Source organism: Heloderma suspectum, chromosome 2, assembly GCF_057233095.1.
Source record: "Heloderma suspectum isolate Gila_16-S chromosome 2, 16-S_ref, whole genome shotgun sequence".
NCBI classification, from domain to species: Eukaryota; Metazoa; Chordata; class Lepidosauria; order Squamata; family Helodermatidae; genus Heloderma; species Heloderma suspectum.
The window spans coordinates 66,458,343-66,475,503 of NC_139459.1; the positions used below are offsets into that span (position 1 = coordinate 66,458,343).

The 17,161-nt window shown below is 44.7% G+C and overlaps 1 protein-coding gene across 1 annotated transcript in view; it reads right to left on the reverse strand.

Moving 5' to 3' along the window:
- SLCO4C1 (solute carrier organic anion transporter family member 4C1) overlaps positions 1 to 17,161 on the reverse strand; it is a 69,731-nt gene that overhangs the window by 39,850 nt on the left and 12,720 nt on the right. The window contains exons 2-3 of the mRNA XM_084833803.1: positions 13,004 to 13,267; positions 2,857 to 3,051 (exon numbers count right to left, since the gene is read on the reverse strand). Coding sequence (XP_084689929.1) covers positions 2,857 to 3,051; positions 13,004 to 13,267 — 459 coding nt within the window. The remainder of the gene's footprint in view (positions 1 to 2,856; positions 3,052 to 13,003; positions 13,268 to 17,161) is intronic.

Here is a 17,161-nt window from a genome sequence, read left to right on the forward strand (position 1 = left end):
ATTTGTTGGTTTCTTGGCTTTTGTGCAGTTTCTTCCCCATTTTAAAAGGTTGAAATGCTTTTCCTAAGACTTATTTACCAGCAGTAAGAGCATTAAGCTAAACTACACCCCGCCCCCTTTACCTTCAGCCCCACCCACCACTGGAATGTGGGCCCCAAAAGCTTTTCTGAAACAGAATGCAGGCTGAAAGAACTTAAACTCCCCTGGTATAAGAGTTATTGGTAGGGATATGCGAACTCACCCCCGTCCGGGTTCTCCAGACTCGTGCCCAGCCCCTGCCCCTGCTCGCCAGTCCCAGGACCGCACTCAAGCCCCTCCCACACTCGGCGAGCAGCCTGTACTCACCCCAGTGGCCTCATTGAACACCACGGTCGCCATTTCTAAAAAAAATCATTTTGTGGTGATCACAAAAATGCGCATATTTTTGTATGCACGAAAATGCACATTTTTGAGAATGTGCATATTCTCATGTGTGAAATGCACATTTTGTGAAGGCACACATTAGTGCATGGAAAAATATACTTTCGTACATGCAGATATGCACATTCGCAAAAATGCACATCTTCGTGTTTGCGCAAATTTATGCATTTTTGCTATCACCATTTTATTTCTCAAAAAATGGCAACCACGAAGCTCAACAAGGCTGCCAGGGCAAGTGCAAGCCATTCACTGGGCACAGGCAGGGGGTGATCAGGGGCTCAACGAGCGGGGCTTGGGGGTGCAGGCAGGAGCAGGTCCGCCGGATTCCCAGACTGAATCAGGCGCCCGTGCCATCCCTACTTACTGGATACAAACTGCTTTTTGCAGGGTTCCACCTGTGCATTGGGACTGTATACACATGTAGGGATGTAGGGATTTTGTAAAATCTATTCCATCTACATCTCATGGATTGTCAAGTGCCTTTTGTTCCATCATCCGCATATTGACGGAATCGGGTTTTTTCCAGTTTCCCAATTTTGTGCAAATTTGCACTTGCACAAATTTGCACTTGCAAAAATGAACAAATCCCACCTCCAATCCACAAATCCCCCATAAGATGTGCATTGTCATGCTTTAGTCTGTGGTGGAAATGCACATATTTGGCCGGTGATTTTTTTATTTTATGTTTTTTTTCTACAACTGCATTAATGTAAAAAAAAAAAAGCTGGGAAAAGCTGATCCACTGCAGAATCGATGGGTCAGATTCACAGAAATCTGAAGATTTCTCCAATATCCCTATACACCTGCAGTAATTGTGTGTAGGTCAGGAGTAGGACCTACCACCATGATCCCTCTGTACCCCAACTCACTCAAAATGCCTTCCAGGCAAAACGTAGAGTGATGTCCGGCAAAGGCATACACATATTTTAATTTGAATAAATAAATACACTCCTTCTCCACCAGCCTGGATGTGCTTTCCATTCACCCTTGGTGTCATGTCCCTCTCTCAGATATTATACAAGCTGATCGACACTGACATCTGCTCCTAATCTGATCTGAGAAGTTTTTCCAAAACTGGCAGATGAATTGTCCAAGAAAGCATGCTGTTCAGAGTAGGGAAATGGTTTTGGACACTAGAACCCTTCTTTCTGGTTCTGCACACCTCTCTCCAACAGCCACTTTCCCTGCCTTTGATAGAAAGGAGAGAAAGAAGCAACTCTTTCTGGGATTCATCATCTGCTAGGAGGGAAGCTCCAGGGATGTAAGAAGTTCTCAATGAATCACCATGAAGAAGGCCTAAAGCAGCCTTCCCCAGTGTGGTACCCTCTGGATTTGTTGGACTAAAACTCCCATCATTCTCAGCCACCATGGCCAATGTCCATGCTGGCTGGGAATGATGGAAGTTAAAGTCCAACACACCAGAAGGGTACCAGGTTGGAGAAGGCTAGCCTAAACCAAAGGTTAAAACTCCCGCTTCAAGAGCTCAGAGATGGCAAGACAGAGCACTGCAGCCTCACTTTTGCAATGGTTCCTTTGCCATGCTTATTCCCTTCCTGTTTTAGAGACCTGCTTTTTACTGCAGGGGAAGTTCTCTGCAAGTGGGACCAGTAGACAGACTACTGGGGACTCAATGTGACTGGTTGACTCTGATGCATTTGTTATCCTGGCTTGTTATGCATTCATGACATTCTCATGCTGTTGCACTGCTGCTGAAGAAACCTAAGATACTTGAGTGGCTAACCTGTGCCTGTGCAAGCACTAGGGAAGCAATGCCCATCTAAGCAAGAGCATATTGTAGGGCTCCTGTCTCAAGATTCAGACAGAGGAGGAGGAGCACCTGAAATCAGACCATGAATCGGGGTTGGACTAGATGGTCTAATAGGCCCCTTCCAACCCTACTATTATATGATTCTGGAAGGATGATGCTCTGAATAATGTCAGCCCTGTTCAGCAAGACACACAGGCCAAATGCATGTGAGCTGAAAGTGGGGAGAGGGCGCGCATGCAAGTGCTCCCCGCAATGTTCCCACACATGCTGGTTCCACTGCTGAGCTTCACACATTCAACGTGAAGGTCTGAGGGGGACTCAAAGCATGTTCAGTTCAGTTGGATGCACTTACAAGACCCCCTTCAGACCTTTGCATTCAATCTGGGAGGTCTGAAGCTCCTTCCTGTGGGGGTGAGGAGGCTGGGGCTGGGGCTGGCATGCACGGCCCTGAGCAGCACAGCCCCTATGCACATCTTCTGAATGCCCAAAGTGGGCTAAAGGGAGCACTCAACAAGCAATTACAGATAGAAACCCCTGGTTCCAAATCACTTATAAACCAACTAAGTCAACAAAGAGAAATGGGAAGAGATACTATGCACAAACTTCCAAAACCTGGGGGATCATCAAGGTCATAGAAATGTCTAGAAATAATATTTAGCCAAGCTTACCTATGTAGACCGAAGCTTTGTGTTTGGGGACACTGTCATCAATGAAAGCTGTTCCCAGTGTGTAAAGTGGAGTCCCACCTGCTCCCAGTAACAGCTGTGCCAGCATGAAGACGTAGAAGTAGTTGGAGAGTTTAGATCTTGAGCCAGCAGTGCATGTGGCATTGGAGACAGCAGAATTAGGCACTGGACAGGTGTCTAGAAATGCAGGATTGTTAAGTCAACAATGAAAGCTCTTCCCTTTAGGATGAACGATCATAAACCCCCAGCTGTTCAAACTATCCCAGAACCCAACAACTGGCACACAACACTGAAGAAGTGACAGAGTGGCTTTTCAACCAGTAGGGAGGAAACTGACAGATGCTGAGAAGCATCCTATTGAGGATAATGTATCCCTTCAGATGGTGTGCCCCTCAGAGCATATAGCAGGTGAGAGCCTGTTACAAGATGAAAGCCAGCACACCGGAGCTTAGTGAGAACAAAACAACTAAAAGTTCATAGACCAATGGAACTACCTTTCAGCTTCTGTGCTTCCACACCCCCAATACTCATCTGCAATATAGAGATAACACTGGCCTCCATTTTACAGAGTGGTGGTAAGGATTACTGAGTTAATATTGTATGCCATATTCTTTGAATATCAAAAAGTGCTACAGAAATACTAAGTTACAGTTATTATTAAATACAATTATAAGATTCCATTATGATTTGACACCATGAATTAAACACTATAAAGGTGTGAAGCACCTGTGACACTGGGCTACAAAATACTAATTGTCCATAGTGTAATTATGCCTGCATGAAGATCACTGAGCTTTCATGTTGAGATATTTAAACACATGCAGGACATTGCTGAATTGAAAAATAGAAGAGTTTTGATAGGTGTGTTCACATCACATAAGCAGACCTTATGTGATGTGAGACTACATACTTATTGGCCCAACATGTTTCAAAGATTGAAGCTTTCAAGTCATAAGAAATCCCGTAAACATAAGTTTATGGTCTATGCTATTGACATAGCAAGTGGGACGTGCAACAGAATGTTGCAGTGTATCCTCCCACCCACCTAAAAGAAGTACTCCAGTTCAAGGTTTCAGGCAGTCATTCCCTCTAAGCTGGACATTCTACTCTTCTCCCACCCTGGGTTCATTTTTACCCTACTGTTGCTCTATATTCTTTGCCTACTGTGCATGCTCAGTTTTTATTGGGCTGTTGGGGGCAAGGTTAGTTGTTGTTTTTTTTCTTCTAAAGGTGTTTTGCCTCCCCCAAGTATGCAGCTGTTCCCCTCTTGTTTCTCTGTAGCCCTGATTTGGCCACAAGCCAAGTGGCCCTCACCACCTGAGCTCAGTAGGAGAAAGAGTTATAATGATAAACTCCACTAGAGGGAGCTCCCATTTAATTCATCTGAAGAATAAAAATAATTTATCTACAGTGAGAATCAAAACAATGTCAGTCTGACAAGATGAAGGATTTTATTTTATTTTTACAAGGAGACAATAAAGTGATTGCTTCAAGCTTTTACACACATGATCTTGTTTTTCAAATGAGTTCACAACTTACTACCATTCATTATAACTTTCCTAATAGCATAAGATAGTAACTCAAGTTAGCTGAACAAAGTAAAACTTGATATTTAGTGGTGATATGCCTGTCATCATGGTGAGCAAAAAGCAGATGGAGGGTCCTAATATTGCAAGAATTCCAGGTGGGGAGAGCAGCAGGCCATCCAGTGTCAAGGGTGAGGAACCAGGTTTTCAGCCCTCGATGCCACAATATCCTTTCACCTTTTCCCATGGGAGCATGCATGGAAACCTTTCACTCTGAGGAGAAAATTAAAGTATGCCCCTCAGGTTACCGTTGGGATGGGGTCTAGTCCTGCCTCTCTTAACATCAGTCTATGGGGCGGGGCGGGGCGGGGCGGTGGTTAATCTCTGTCGTCCCAACAGTCTTGCCAATTGGAATGTGTTCACTTTGGGTGCTTCCAGGAGAGGCTTTCATTGTGCGATCACCATGCCTCATTCACATAACTTTACAGGGCCTGGGGATGATCCAGACGATAACGTCTTCCACTTCTAACCTTCCCATGTTTTCCCCAGCATATCTTCCAACCTTTTTTTTTTGTCACCACAGAAAATCCATGAAGGAAGAGGAAATGGAATACCTGGACAATGTCTTTCTTTTGATGGATAGCCCTAGGTGCTGTTCATCTGGAAGCACCCAACATCTCATACAATAATAAAAAGTAAGTTATGGCATTCTCTGCCAGAGAGAGAGCGAGAGAGAGGAAGAACAGCTAGACCAGGGATGGGCAATCTCTTATCCATGGCTATATATCAACATTCAGAAATAAAGGGACTGAGGGGAGCGATGGCTGTGAACTCATCCAGTGCTTGCAGGAGCTCCTGCAAGTGCCAGGCAACTGGGCTTCACTGGTCCATCACCTTACTCATGTGGGGAAAATGAAGAATGAGCTGGCCTAGGCAGGTTCGCCTGCCCTCTGTCCTCTTCCACATGGGAGAAGGCATGGGGCAGGTGAAGCAGCTTCACTGTGTGGGGGCCTTGTTCAGTGGGAAAAGACCCATGTGCGGTGAAGCTGATTCCCACTGGATGTGCTGGGAGGAGCATCTTCCCAATGCACGGGCAGGGGACCAAATGACATCAAGGGGTGTGGCCCCACCTCCTGATGTCGGGAATGTAGTCACACCTGGTTGATGTCATTTGGCCTGCAGAGGGCTGGACTATAGGCCTGAAAGAGGAAAACTACAATTCAAGGCATTATGTGAGCCTACTCTTCATCCCTCCCTGCTGAAGGTCTCCTAAAATCTCATGTTATCACACTTCATTTACTTTATTTGGAGTGCTGAGTAACAGAAGCTCCTTGTCTACTGAAATGTATGTAACTAGCTGGTGCCTACTGAGAAGCCAGTGTATCAAGTACGGACAGTGCTTAGAATAAACCAGAATGCCTAAGTCTTGCATTTCAGCCATTAGTTGTGGTAATTATTTAGTTTACTTTAGTTTCATTATTTTTACTCTGCTCTTCGGCCTATAAGGCTCTCAAAGCAGTATGTATAATGGTGTAAAACTGAAAATGGCATCCTCCCAAGTTGCAGGCTGATTGCCGAGTTGTTTGGTAATTCTCTATCAGTACCTGTTCAAACAAGTTGGATCCATCCCAAGTATGTAATCTTTTCCAGTATTCATTAACTCCACTGGCGATAAAGAGTAACAGGATTATATTTGCTTTTGCCAGAATCTCGCAGAATAAGAAGATTACACAGTTGCATGACAATGCACTTGTAATAAGAACCAACAATAAAATAAATGAGAGCTAAAACCTTATGTGGACCTCTTCTTCCACAAACAATATGTCACGGTAACTGAAAGCAGATTAATTTTCATTTACACTGGCAGCTTTGGTTTTCTGGAAATCAGCCAAAAACAAATTATAGTTTAATGGCCTCTAAATAACATGAATCAGGATTCCTAAAAGGAACTGAGAATAAAACTGCCAATATCATACTACCCTGATACAAATCTATGGTGTGATCGCACTTGGAATATTGTATATAGTTCTGGTCACTAAACCTCTTAAAAGGTATTTTAGAGATGGAAAAGGTGTAGAAAAGGGAAACCAAAATGATCAAGGGAATGAAGCAACTCCCCTATGAGGAAAGGTTACAACATTTGGTGTTGTTTACCTTAGAAAAATGGTGAGAATGGGAGAACATGATAGAGGTGTATAAAAGTATGCATGGTGTGGAGAAAATGTATAGTACTCTCATAATACTAAAACCTGGGGTCATCCAATGCAGGTGAATGGTGGGAGATTCAGGACAGATAAAAGGAAGTATTCTTAACACAGTGCATTGATCAACTATGGAATTTGCTACCATGAGATGTAGTGATGGCCACCAGTCTGGAGAGCTTTAAAAGGGGATTAGACAAATCCATGGAGAACAAGGCTATCAATGGCTATTAGTCATGATGGCTATATATTACCCCCATTATCAGAGACAGTGACATGGTTTACATGATCGTGGCATGGTTAACAAGACACGGTGGGCTGCTGCTGGGTTGTTTGAGGGTTGCTGCCTCCCCCCGCCTCCAAACAAGCCATGCCACCTGGGTTTCTATGATATGGCAAACAGCACCAGCAAGGGTAATTAAGAATGGGTGAACCCCCCAACGTCCGGTTCAGGGGGCAGGGGCCTGCCACATGGAAATCCAGGCCACTTGGGCCCCATGGATTTCCCCAGAGCAGTAAATGGCCGCAATTTACATAGAAGTAGGTGCTTTACAACCACAAATGGCATAAAATACGCCAATCACAGCCGTAATTCTCCCACAATAGGCTAATGGCAGCTGCTATTAGCCTACCACATGTTTATAATGCCAGAGAGAGAGACCACAGGAAATCCAAAGGATCTGGTGGTGAATGGGGCCAGTCCACTGCGGACTCTGCAGGTTAGATTGGGGAATCCAGCCTCTCTGGAGTCTGCAGCAGATTTCTGCAGCATCCCTAAGGGTAATTAGGGAAATGCAGCTGGCACGCAACTGACACGCATGGTGGGAAAATAAGCCACCATGGCTTTTTCCTTCACTGTGTTCATGGAAACCAGCCCAGAGTATCTGTGTATGCCACTTGCTAGGGAACACAGCCAAGAAGGTGCTGTGCATTCATGTCTTACGTGTGGGTTTACCACAGGCAGCTGGCTGGTCACTATAGGCACAGAATTCTGAACAAGATAGGTCTGATCCAGCAGGGCTCTTCTTAACATCGTATGTAGCCTGCAGTGAACTGCTCTAACTGTACATATTCCCTTTCCTTTGTTATAGCATAAGGAGACCTTGTGGATTTGATTCAAGTAATGGTGCTGATTATAGTACAATTGTTATAATACAATTACATCATGTGTACTTTGTTACATTAAGAACAAATTAAAAATTGAGCAAGGCACTCTTAAGCACTAGTGAGACATGACTGAGATGTTTACGGTATCAAACTTCTATGTTTTTAAAATGGTTGTTCAATAAGCAAAAAGGGTTTACCAAGCATGCAAAATGCCTACAAGCAAAGATGCACCCTGTTTCATTGCCTGTTTCCCTTTCAGCACTTTTAAATATGTTTTGAAGGTGTGATGGAAGGGAACTACAGAAGCCAACAGGTCACACACACACACAAAGAAAAGAAGGCATGCATGCAATTCAGGGTTGATGCCAGAAATGTCTCAAAAGTGTCCTGAACTAGATGTAGACGTGTATGTAATGCTTGTGGATATATCTATATCTCCTTACCTATCTATCTCTGTGTCTATAATGCAGGCTTATGCTATTCACAATGCTTTGCATGTAACAAATTCACAGGAACATGATTCAAAGTTTCCAGCAGAAGCCATTTCTCAATAAACATCCGTCCCAGCATTTCACCTCTTACCCAAGAGCTTCTCCCATATCCTTCTAATTTCTCGTTTGCCTCTCATGAGGAAGTGCACTTAAAACATTACTGTTAAGCTATTTTTATTTATTTTTTTAAGGATATCCAATTTGTTGGGCAGATCAGCAGTGGTGATGTGTTCACACATACTTCCTCTTGAGGACTGTGACGTGAAGTGTTTGTTTTGTTGCATAACCACTATTAGAATAAGAGCAAGTTCTCCTTAAAGACTATTTCCCTGGAAACAAATTGAACTACCCACACAGCGGGCATTCAGTAATAATGATACCACCCTTACAGAGAATTGCGCTGTAATTCAGGGCTGGCTGAAATGTCATGCTTGCAGGTGACCTGTTTTGAAAACCTCCTGTTGCATCAGCTGTGCTGCATTTCATGTAGTAGGATACAAAATAGATTTAAACTTGCATTTCTAGTTGAGGCAGGCTATGTTGCTGCCACGTGCCACTTTAGCCAGGAAATCTTTTCCTAAGAAATGCTGCTAGTGTTCTAGGCAGATGTCCAAAACACAAAGGGGAGGAGTTCACCCATTTCTTGTTATATAGACAGATTGTGCTCTAAGCAAAGAATGTTGTGCTGGTTGTTTCAGTGCAACCTTGCTGTAAAAGGAAGACTTCCACTGTTATGTCCAAATGGGATCTCGTGCATTGTCCAAACACAGGCATTCTTTGTCAAAAGTTAGTTTGTCCTTCCCCACCCAGTGGGCACTAGGGTGATACTGTTACATGTTCTCTGCTTCCTCAAGCAATGAGAAGGTTCAGGGGCAGCTGTACTTGGGTTTGCTTGCCTTTGGATGACAGAGCACAGGAGACATATGGCATCTTCATAACATCTGCTTTATTTACAAACATACAAGCAGAGCATGAAGGAAGGCAAACAGGCACTCCTACAGGGCAGATTCATTGAAAGTAAGTTGGACAGCTCCCAAACTGCACCTCCAGGTTCAGCTCATATTGGATAGAAACTCTCTGTCACTATATGTATCCGTCTTCCAAACTGCTAGTGCCTGTTTTTTCACAGACAGGATGTCCCCATCCCTTCCACCTTCTGCAACCTCTGATGGTTAAGCTCATTCAAATGCAGCAGAGGTACAGAACCTTAAGCCCAGGGGCCAAATCTGGCCACCTGAAATCCTGATTCAGCCTTCTAGGTTTTCCCAGATGGCTACATCTCCTTCCCCTTTCCACTGACTAATGATCATTCAGTCATTTGCTGGCTTTGGTGCAGTTTCCCCCATTGTAAAATGCTGAAATACCTCTCCTTGTTACCAGGGCTGTGCAGGGACCCCCTGATCCGACTCACAAGCCATAGCTTTGGAGGTGGGCCCAATTCGGCTCGGGCTGATTCAGGGGGCCCCCAACCTGACCATACAAATCCCGCTTCAGCCCCCCCGATGCCCCCACAAAACCCCCCAGCTCTTTGCTTGGGCTGCTGCCGCCGCTGCCACCGCCACCACTGCCGCCGCCGCCACTATTGCTGCTGCCACCATCATTGCTGCTCCATGCCACCACCAGCTCCTGAGCCCTGGACACACGCTGGCTCTTTTTGGCAGGAGTCGCCATTTGTAAATCCAGGGCTCAGAAGCTGGTGCCGGGAGGCAGCAGCGGCAACAGCAGCAGCAGTGATATTGGTGGTGGTGGAGGCAGAGGCAGTGGCGCAGTGGCAGCGGCAGAGACAATGGAAGTGGCAACTCCTGTGAGTCCCCTCAGGTAAGGAGCTGGAGGCTCTGGTGCGGCTGGGCCAGGGTGCCAAAGCTCCGAAGCACACCGAGCACTTCGAACAGCCCCCAACCCGCTCTGGGTCACTTTGTGTCCCCTCCACTTTGCCTCAGAAGGGGCCTGAAATGGCCCAAAGCGGCCCGCTTCAACTCAGGGTTTGGGCCTCAGGCCAAAGTGGTGCACAGCCCTATTAGCTACTTGCAACAAGAGTGCTATGTTAAAAGATGCTGGTATGTTGGCCCTGTCCCTTTGGCCCCACCTCTTTTGCCTTTGGCCCCATCTACCACAGGAATGCAGCCCCCAAGAGCTTCTTTGAAATGGAATTTGGCCTCTGGGCTGAAAGATGTTCAACATCCCTGAATGGAGCAAGAGATTTCCTACCTATCAGGGAACCTTCTCCTAAGTATAAGCTCCTATCAGTCACCCCTTTGGAGCTATTAGCCTAACAGGTAGGCAGGTAGCAGCCATAGCAATACTTTGAAAAGCTATTGAGTTAGAGCCAGACTACATTAATTCCACTTGGCTCCCAAGGAAATCAATGGGACTTAAGTCATGACTGATTTTTCAGTGATCTTAATGGGACATAAGTGGAACTAAGATCCAGCCTATTGTTACCATGAAGTAATTAATCTTATACTTAGTTTCTGATCAATCAATTTCCTATATGTAGTTGGGCTTTGCATATGACAGGGAAGATTGGACAGTACTAAACTATTTCTATTTTAGGAGATTCAAAATCAAGGAATCCAATTCTGCCTTCTTTCTGTGCTGTCTCTGCCAGATTCAGACCATGGAATTTCTTTAAGGCACAATCTTATGCAGATAGGCGGCCGCCTCTGAACTTGGACCGCCTATCCAATGCACGGCAGGAGAAACACAGAGGGGATCATTCCCTCTGCGCTTCTCCTGCCCTGCATTTTTGGCTCGACAGCTGATTGCAGCTGTCTAGCTGCGGAAGGGCAGGGCAGGGGAGGAAGCTGCCAGATGTCACATAGGATGTGTCATACTGGCATTTCCGCCTTTCCCACCCCAGAATGCCCCCCAGAATGTCCCATTTTGGCCACTCTGCACTCCTCTTGTGAGTGCAGAGCATGGGGCTTTTCCACGTTGCCTGCAAGGCAGCACAGAAATGGAGGAAGGTTGGTTCCCGGAAAACCAGATATCCTATGGCCATTTAGCCACTGACTAGCAGCTATAGGATTGTTTCTGCCAGCGTGCAATCCTATGGGGATAGTCGGCTGCCTCCAAACTCAGAGGCAACCGACTATCCAATGCAGGGTGGGCGAAGCACAGAGGGGATCTTCTCCTCTGCGCTTTGGCCACCCTGCATTTGCGGCTAGATGGCTGATTTCAGCTGTCTAGCCAGGGCGCCTTGGAGTGGGAGTTGGGAGACTAGATGGTGCATAGGAAGTGTTGTAACAGTGCTTCCACTGTCCCTGTCGTGCCCCCAGGAACACCCCCTTTTGGGCTGCTCCATGCTGCTCTTACGAGTGCAGAGCTGGGGACAAACCACACCACCTTTGAGGGAGAGGGAGTCAGTTTTCTGGGAAATGACCTCAGAGTGCTGGCTCCGAGGTCAGTTCCCAGAAAATGAAAAATCCTATGGCCATCTAGACACTGTCTAGCGGCCATAGGATTGTGCCCTGAGACATGGCAAAATGACAATTCTCTTTTCTCAAGCCACTATATACATATACATACACACACGCACGCACACAGACACACACACACACACACTACTTAGGTCAGGGTTGACAAGCAAAGGCCAGATTCAGCCTCCAAAACTTTTTTAGTTTGACCAGCACTGAACTGGAGAGGATTTCCCATAAATCGTTTTGGAGGGAACAATTGTTTGGGAAGGTAGCATTTGAGACTCTGGTCAGATCTACACCTTGTGTCATATCATTTTCACCCCATCATGGTAATGCTATATCGCTCTTGTGTATTTATACCTTGAAGGACATACAATAACATTTGTTGCAGCATTTTGGATAACATGGAATAAAAAGTAGGAAATAGCACTACAGCAGCGGTATATCAAATGTGTAATGTGGCCCAACAGTTATCAGTGCACTTCAATACCATTATAAAGCAGTAGTGTAAATTTAGCCTCTGACCTCTTTGTTCTGAGGAGAGATTATGCTGTGTTCTGTCACTAGGTGTCACTATTTGCCATTTGATTTTTGTCATAGGGAGGAAGGTCTGCAGTGCTATGTTCTATCAATAGGTGCTACTACTTGCTGTTAAAATATTTTGCTCCTAAGTAGCTCCTAGAGAGCTATTCTTTCTCATGCTGCATTGAGACTAGAAGCGCATATGTGTTGAGATCAGAAGCACATAACTGCACATATGTTCTTCGCCTCAAGAGAAAAGGCACATCAAAAAATGGAATCCACAGATGAGTACTGCCAATACCCAGTAAACAACAGAAAATAAAACATATTTTGATAGTATAAATTCAACCTATGTTTCATATATATTCTGCAACCATACCTTCAAAACAGGAGTGGGCCACATGCAGCCTCCCCCTGATCCTTTTTGCATCCACCCGCCAATGAATTTGCCATGACAGTGGCAGCGGAAAAAGTGGTGGTTTACTGCTGAAATTCTGGGTCATGTTGGTGGTAGCAAAAGGGGGGGTGATTTTCCTTTAAAAGAAGGCCCGCAGGAACTAGTGTCTCATTTTCAAGCAAAAATGTGCTCCTGGAAGCCACCTTGGAACACAATTCTGCTGAAAAAGAAGGTATGTGCTTCCCACATGTCATATTTTAAAGGAAAATTGCCAGGTGGATTGCTTCCACCACACTGCTGAAATTCAGCAGTATGGCAGTGGTGGTAGGGACAGGAGGCAGCCCACAGTGGGGACTGGAGCACAATCCCCCCCCCCCCCGCCAACTGCCAAATCTTGCCCATTCCTGCTTTAAAATAACATTAAAAGAAACTTAATAAGCCAACTAAAAATGTACGATGAACTTACCTTCCAATTTTTCTCCGTAGGTATATATTCCACTAGTAAAATGTGGCAAGGAAAATACAAGTGATCCTAATGCTATCAGGAAAGATGCAAAGGCCAGCCATCTTGGTTTGTGCCCTCTTTCACCATAGAAGGATATAAAAAGGCATAACACAGAGAATGAGATGTCATAGCCAGCAGAGATTACACCAGTGAGAGAACTGTTCAAATCATAACGCTTCTCAATAGTGGAAATGCTCACATTTATTAATCCATTTACCACAATACCTAGAAAAAAAGAGACATACGATTAGACAGTCAACTTATGGATAGCTATTCTGTTCTTGTTGTTCATAATAACATCTTTCTATATGTGCTGGGAAATCTTTTGGGTTTTTTAAAATTTCAATATTATTCCCCCAAAGTGCCCAATTATTATGCAATGGTATCGTAATTTAAGCTACAATATACATAAGGTAGTTTCAGTGAGCTGAAAAAAATCTTACGTTAGACATCCATGTAGTATATCATTTGCAAGTTTTAAACATAGCCACTATTTCTTTTTCCTTTTCCGGTTTTATCTTTTGTGTTCACCGCTCCGAAATCTGTTTTAGATATGGAGTGATATACAAATATTGGAAAGGAAGGAAGGAAGAAAGGAAGGAAGGAAGGAAGGAAGGAAGGAAGGCTAATGCATTCACAAGTATGTGCAGCACGATCCCATATTGGAAAGAAAAAACGATCCCATATTGGAAGGAAGGAAGGAAGGAAGGAAGGAAGGAAGGAAGGAAGGAAAAGCTAATGCATTCACAAGTATGTGCAGCACGATCCCATACAAGTCTACTCAGAAGTAAGCCCAACTGCATTCAATGGGTCCTTCTCTCAGACAAGTGTGCATAGGATTCGGCCTTAATAGTTGTTATCCCACTGTGTTGCCTGGGTCCAGTGCTTATGTCACTTTTTTGTTTTGTTATAAAGGCTCCATTAGGTGATTTCACCAGGTTGATTCAATCATGAAAAACAGCTTGTGGGAAATATCACCTCTTGGTACAGGATGGCATGCAAAGTTACCACCAAAATCTGGCATGACTTCATAGTGAACTCAAATGTATTCTGAGAATCAGAGCAAAGTGTGATAGACTAAGAATCAGGGAGCACCTTTGGGGCACCATTAAAAGCAAAGAGTGGAGGCATTCAAGATGAGGCTGGACAGCCATCTGTCAGGGATGCTCTGACTGGGATTCCTGCATTGAGCAGGGGGTTGGACTCGATAGCCTCATAGGCCCCTTCCAACCCTACTACTCTATGATTCTACGATTCTATGAAATGTTATATTTTTATTGTGAAGGACAGCATGCCATCTGGATGTTCTGATTCGGGTTTCAAAGCATCTTGGGCTGGCTCTGATCAAGGATTCATGTGCATGTTGTTCAGTCGTTCAGTCGTGTCCGACTCTTCGTGACCCCATGGACCATAGCACGCCAGGCCTTCCTGTCCTGCGCTCTCTCCCGGAGCATGCTCAAGTTCATATTCATTGCATCGGTGATGGTATCTAGCCATCTCATCCTCTGCCGTCCCCTTCTCCTTTTGCCTTCAATCTTTCCCAGCATCAGGGTCTTTTCCAGGGACTTTTCTCTTCGCATTTGATAGCCAAAATATTTGAGCTTCAGCTTCATTATCTGTCCTTCCAAGGAGCAGTCAGGGTTGATTTCCTTTAGGATGGACTGATTTGACCTCCTTGCAGTCCAGGGGACTCGTAAGAGTCTTCTCCAGCACCACAGTTCGAAAGCATCAAATCTTCGGCGCTCAGCCTTCCTTATAGTCCAGCTCTCACAGCCATACATTACTACTGGGAAAACCATAGCTTTGATTAGACGGACCTTTGTCGGCAAGGTGATGTCTCTGCTTCTTACTATGCTGTCTAGGTTGGCCATAGCTTTCCTCCCAAGGAGCAAGCGTCTTTTAATTTCATGGCTACAGTCACCTTCTGCGGTGATCTTGGAGCCCAAGAAAGTAAAATCTGTCACTGCTTCCATTTCTTCCCCTTCTATATGCCAGGAAGTGATGGGGCCAGATGCCATGATCTTCGTTTTTTTAATGTTGAGTTTCAAACCAGCTTTTGCACTCTCCTCTTTCACCCTCAACAAGAGGCTCTTGAGATCCTCTTCGCTTTCTGCCATTAGGGTGGTATCGTCTGCATATCGGAGGTTGTTGATAATTCTCCCAGCAATCTTAATTCCGACCTCTGATTCATCCAACCCGGCATTTCTCATGATGTACTCTGCATATAAGTTAAATAAGCAGGGTGACAATATGCAGCCTTGTCGTACTCCTTTCCCAATTTTGAACCAATCGGTTGTTCCATGTCCGGTTCTTACTGTTGCTTCTTGACCCTCGTACAGGTTTCTCAGGAGACAGGTAAGGTGGTCTGGTACTCCCATCACTTTAAGAATTTGCCACAGTTTGTTGTGATCCACACAATCAAAGGCTTTAGCGTAGTCAATGAAGCAGAAATAGATGTTTTTCTGGAATTCTCTTGCTTTCTCCATGATGCAGCGAATGTTGGCGATTTGATCTCTAGTTCCTCTGCCTCTTCGAAACCCAGCTTGTACTTCCGGTAGTTCTTGGTTCGCATACTGCTGAAGCCTAGCTTGTAGGATTTTGAGCATCACCTTGCTGGCATGTGAAATGAGCGCAATTGTGCGGTAGTTTGAACACTCTTTGGCATTGCCCTTCTTTGGAATTGGAATGTAAACTGACCTTTTCCAGTCTTGTGGCCACTGTTGAGTGTTCCAGATTTGTTGGCATATTGAATGCAGCACTTTAACAGCATCATCTTTTAGGATTTTAAATAGCTCAGCTGGAAGACTGTCATCTCCGCTAGCTTTGTTGTTACTAATGCTTCCTAAGGCCCACTTGACTTCACTCTCGAGGATGTCCAGCTCAAGTTCAGTGACCGCACTATCATGGCTATCAGGGACATTCAGATCTTTCCTGTAGAGTTCTTCTGTGTATTCTTGCCACCTCTTCTTAATCTCATCTGCTTCTGTTAGGTCCCTGCCTTCTTTGTCCTTTATCATGCCCGTCTTTGCACAAAACGTTCCCTTGAGATCTCCAATTTTCTTGAAGAGATCTCTAGTCTTTCCCATTCCATTGTTTTCCTCGATTTCTTTGCATTGTTCATTTAAGAAGGCCTTCTTGTCTCTCCTTGCTATTCTCTGGAACTCTGCATTCAGTTGGGTATATCTTCCCCTTTCTCCCTTGCTTTTCGCTTCCCTTCTTTCGTGAGCTACTTGTAAAGCCTCATCAGACAGCCACTTGGCTTTCTTGCATTTCTTTTTCTTTGGGATGGATTTCGTTGCTGCCTCCTGAACAATGTTACGGACCTCCGTCCATAGTTCCTCAGGCACTCTGTCTATCAGGTCTAATCCCTGAAATCTATTCCTCACCTCCACTGTATATTCATCAGGGATATGATTTAGGTCATACCTGAACGGTTTAGTGGTTTTCCCTAAGTTCTTCAATTTAAGCCGAAATTTTGCAAGAAGCAGCTCATGATCTGAGCCACAGTCAGCTCCAGGTCTTGTTTTTACTGACTGTATGGAGCTTCTCCATCTTTGGCTGCAAAGTACATAATCAATCTGATTTCGATATTGACCATCTGGTGACGTCCATGTGTAGAGTTGCCTCTTGTGCTGTTGGAAAAGAGTGTTTGCTATGATCAACATGTTCTCTTGGCAAAACTCTATTAGCTTTTGTCCTGCTTCATTTTGTACACCAAGGCCATGCCTGCCTTTTATCCCGGTGATTTCTTGACTTCCTACTTTAGCATTCCAATCCCCTATGATGAAGAGGACATCTTTTTTTGGTGTTAGTTCTAGAAGGTGTTGTAGGTCTTCATAGAACCGATCAACCTCAGCTTCTTCCGCCTCAGTGGTTGGGGCATAGACTTGAATTACTGTGATGTTGAATGGTTTGCCTTGGATTCGTACTGAGATCATTCTATCATTTTTAAGATTGTACCCCAGTACTGCTTTTCCCACCCTTTTGTTGACTATGAGTGCTACTCCATTTCTTCTAAGGGATTCTTGCCCACAATAGTAGATATGATGGTCACCTGAATTAAATTCGCCCATGCCTGTCCATTTTAGCTCGCTGATTCCCAAGATGTCGATGTTCAAT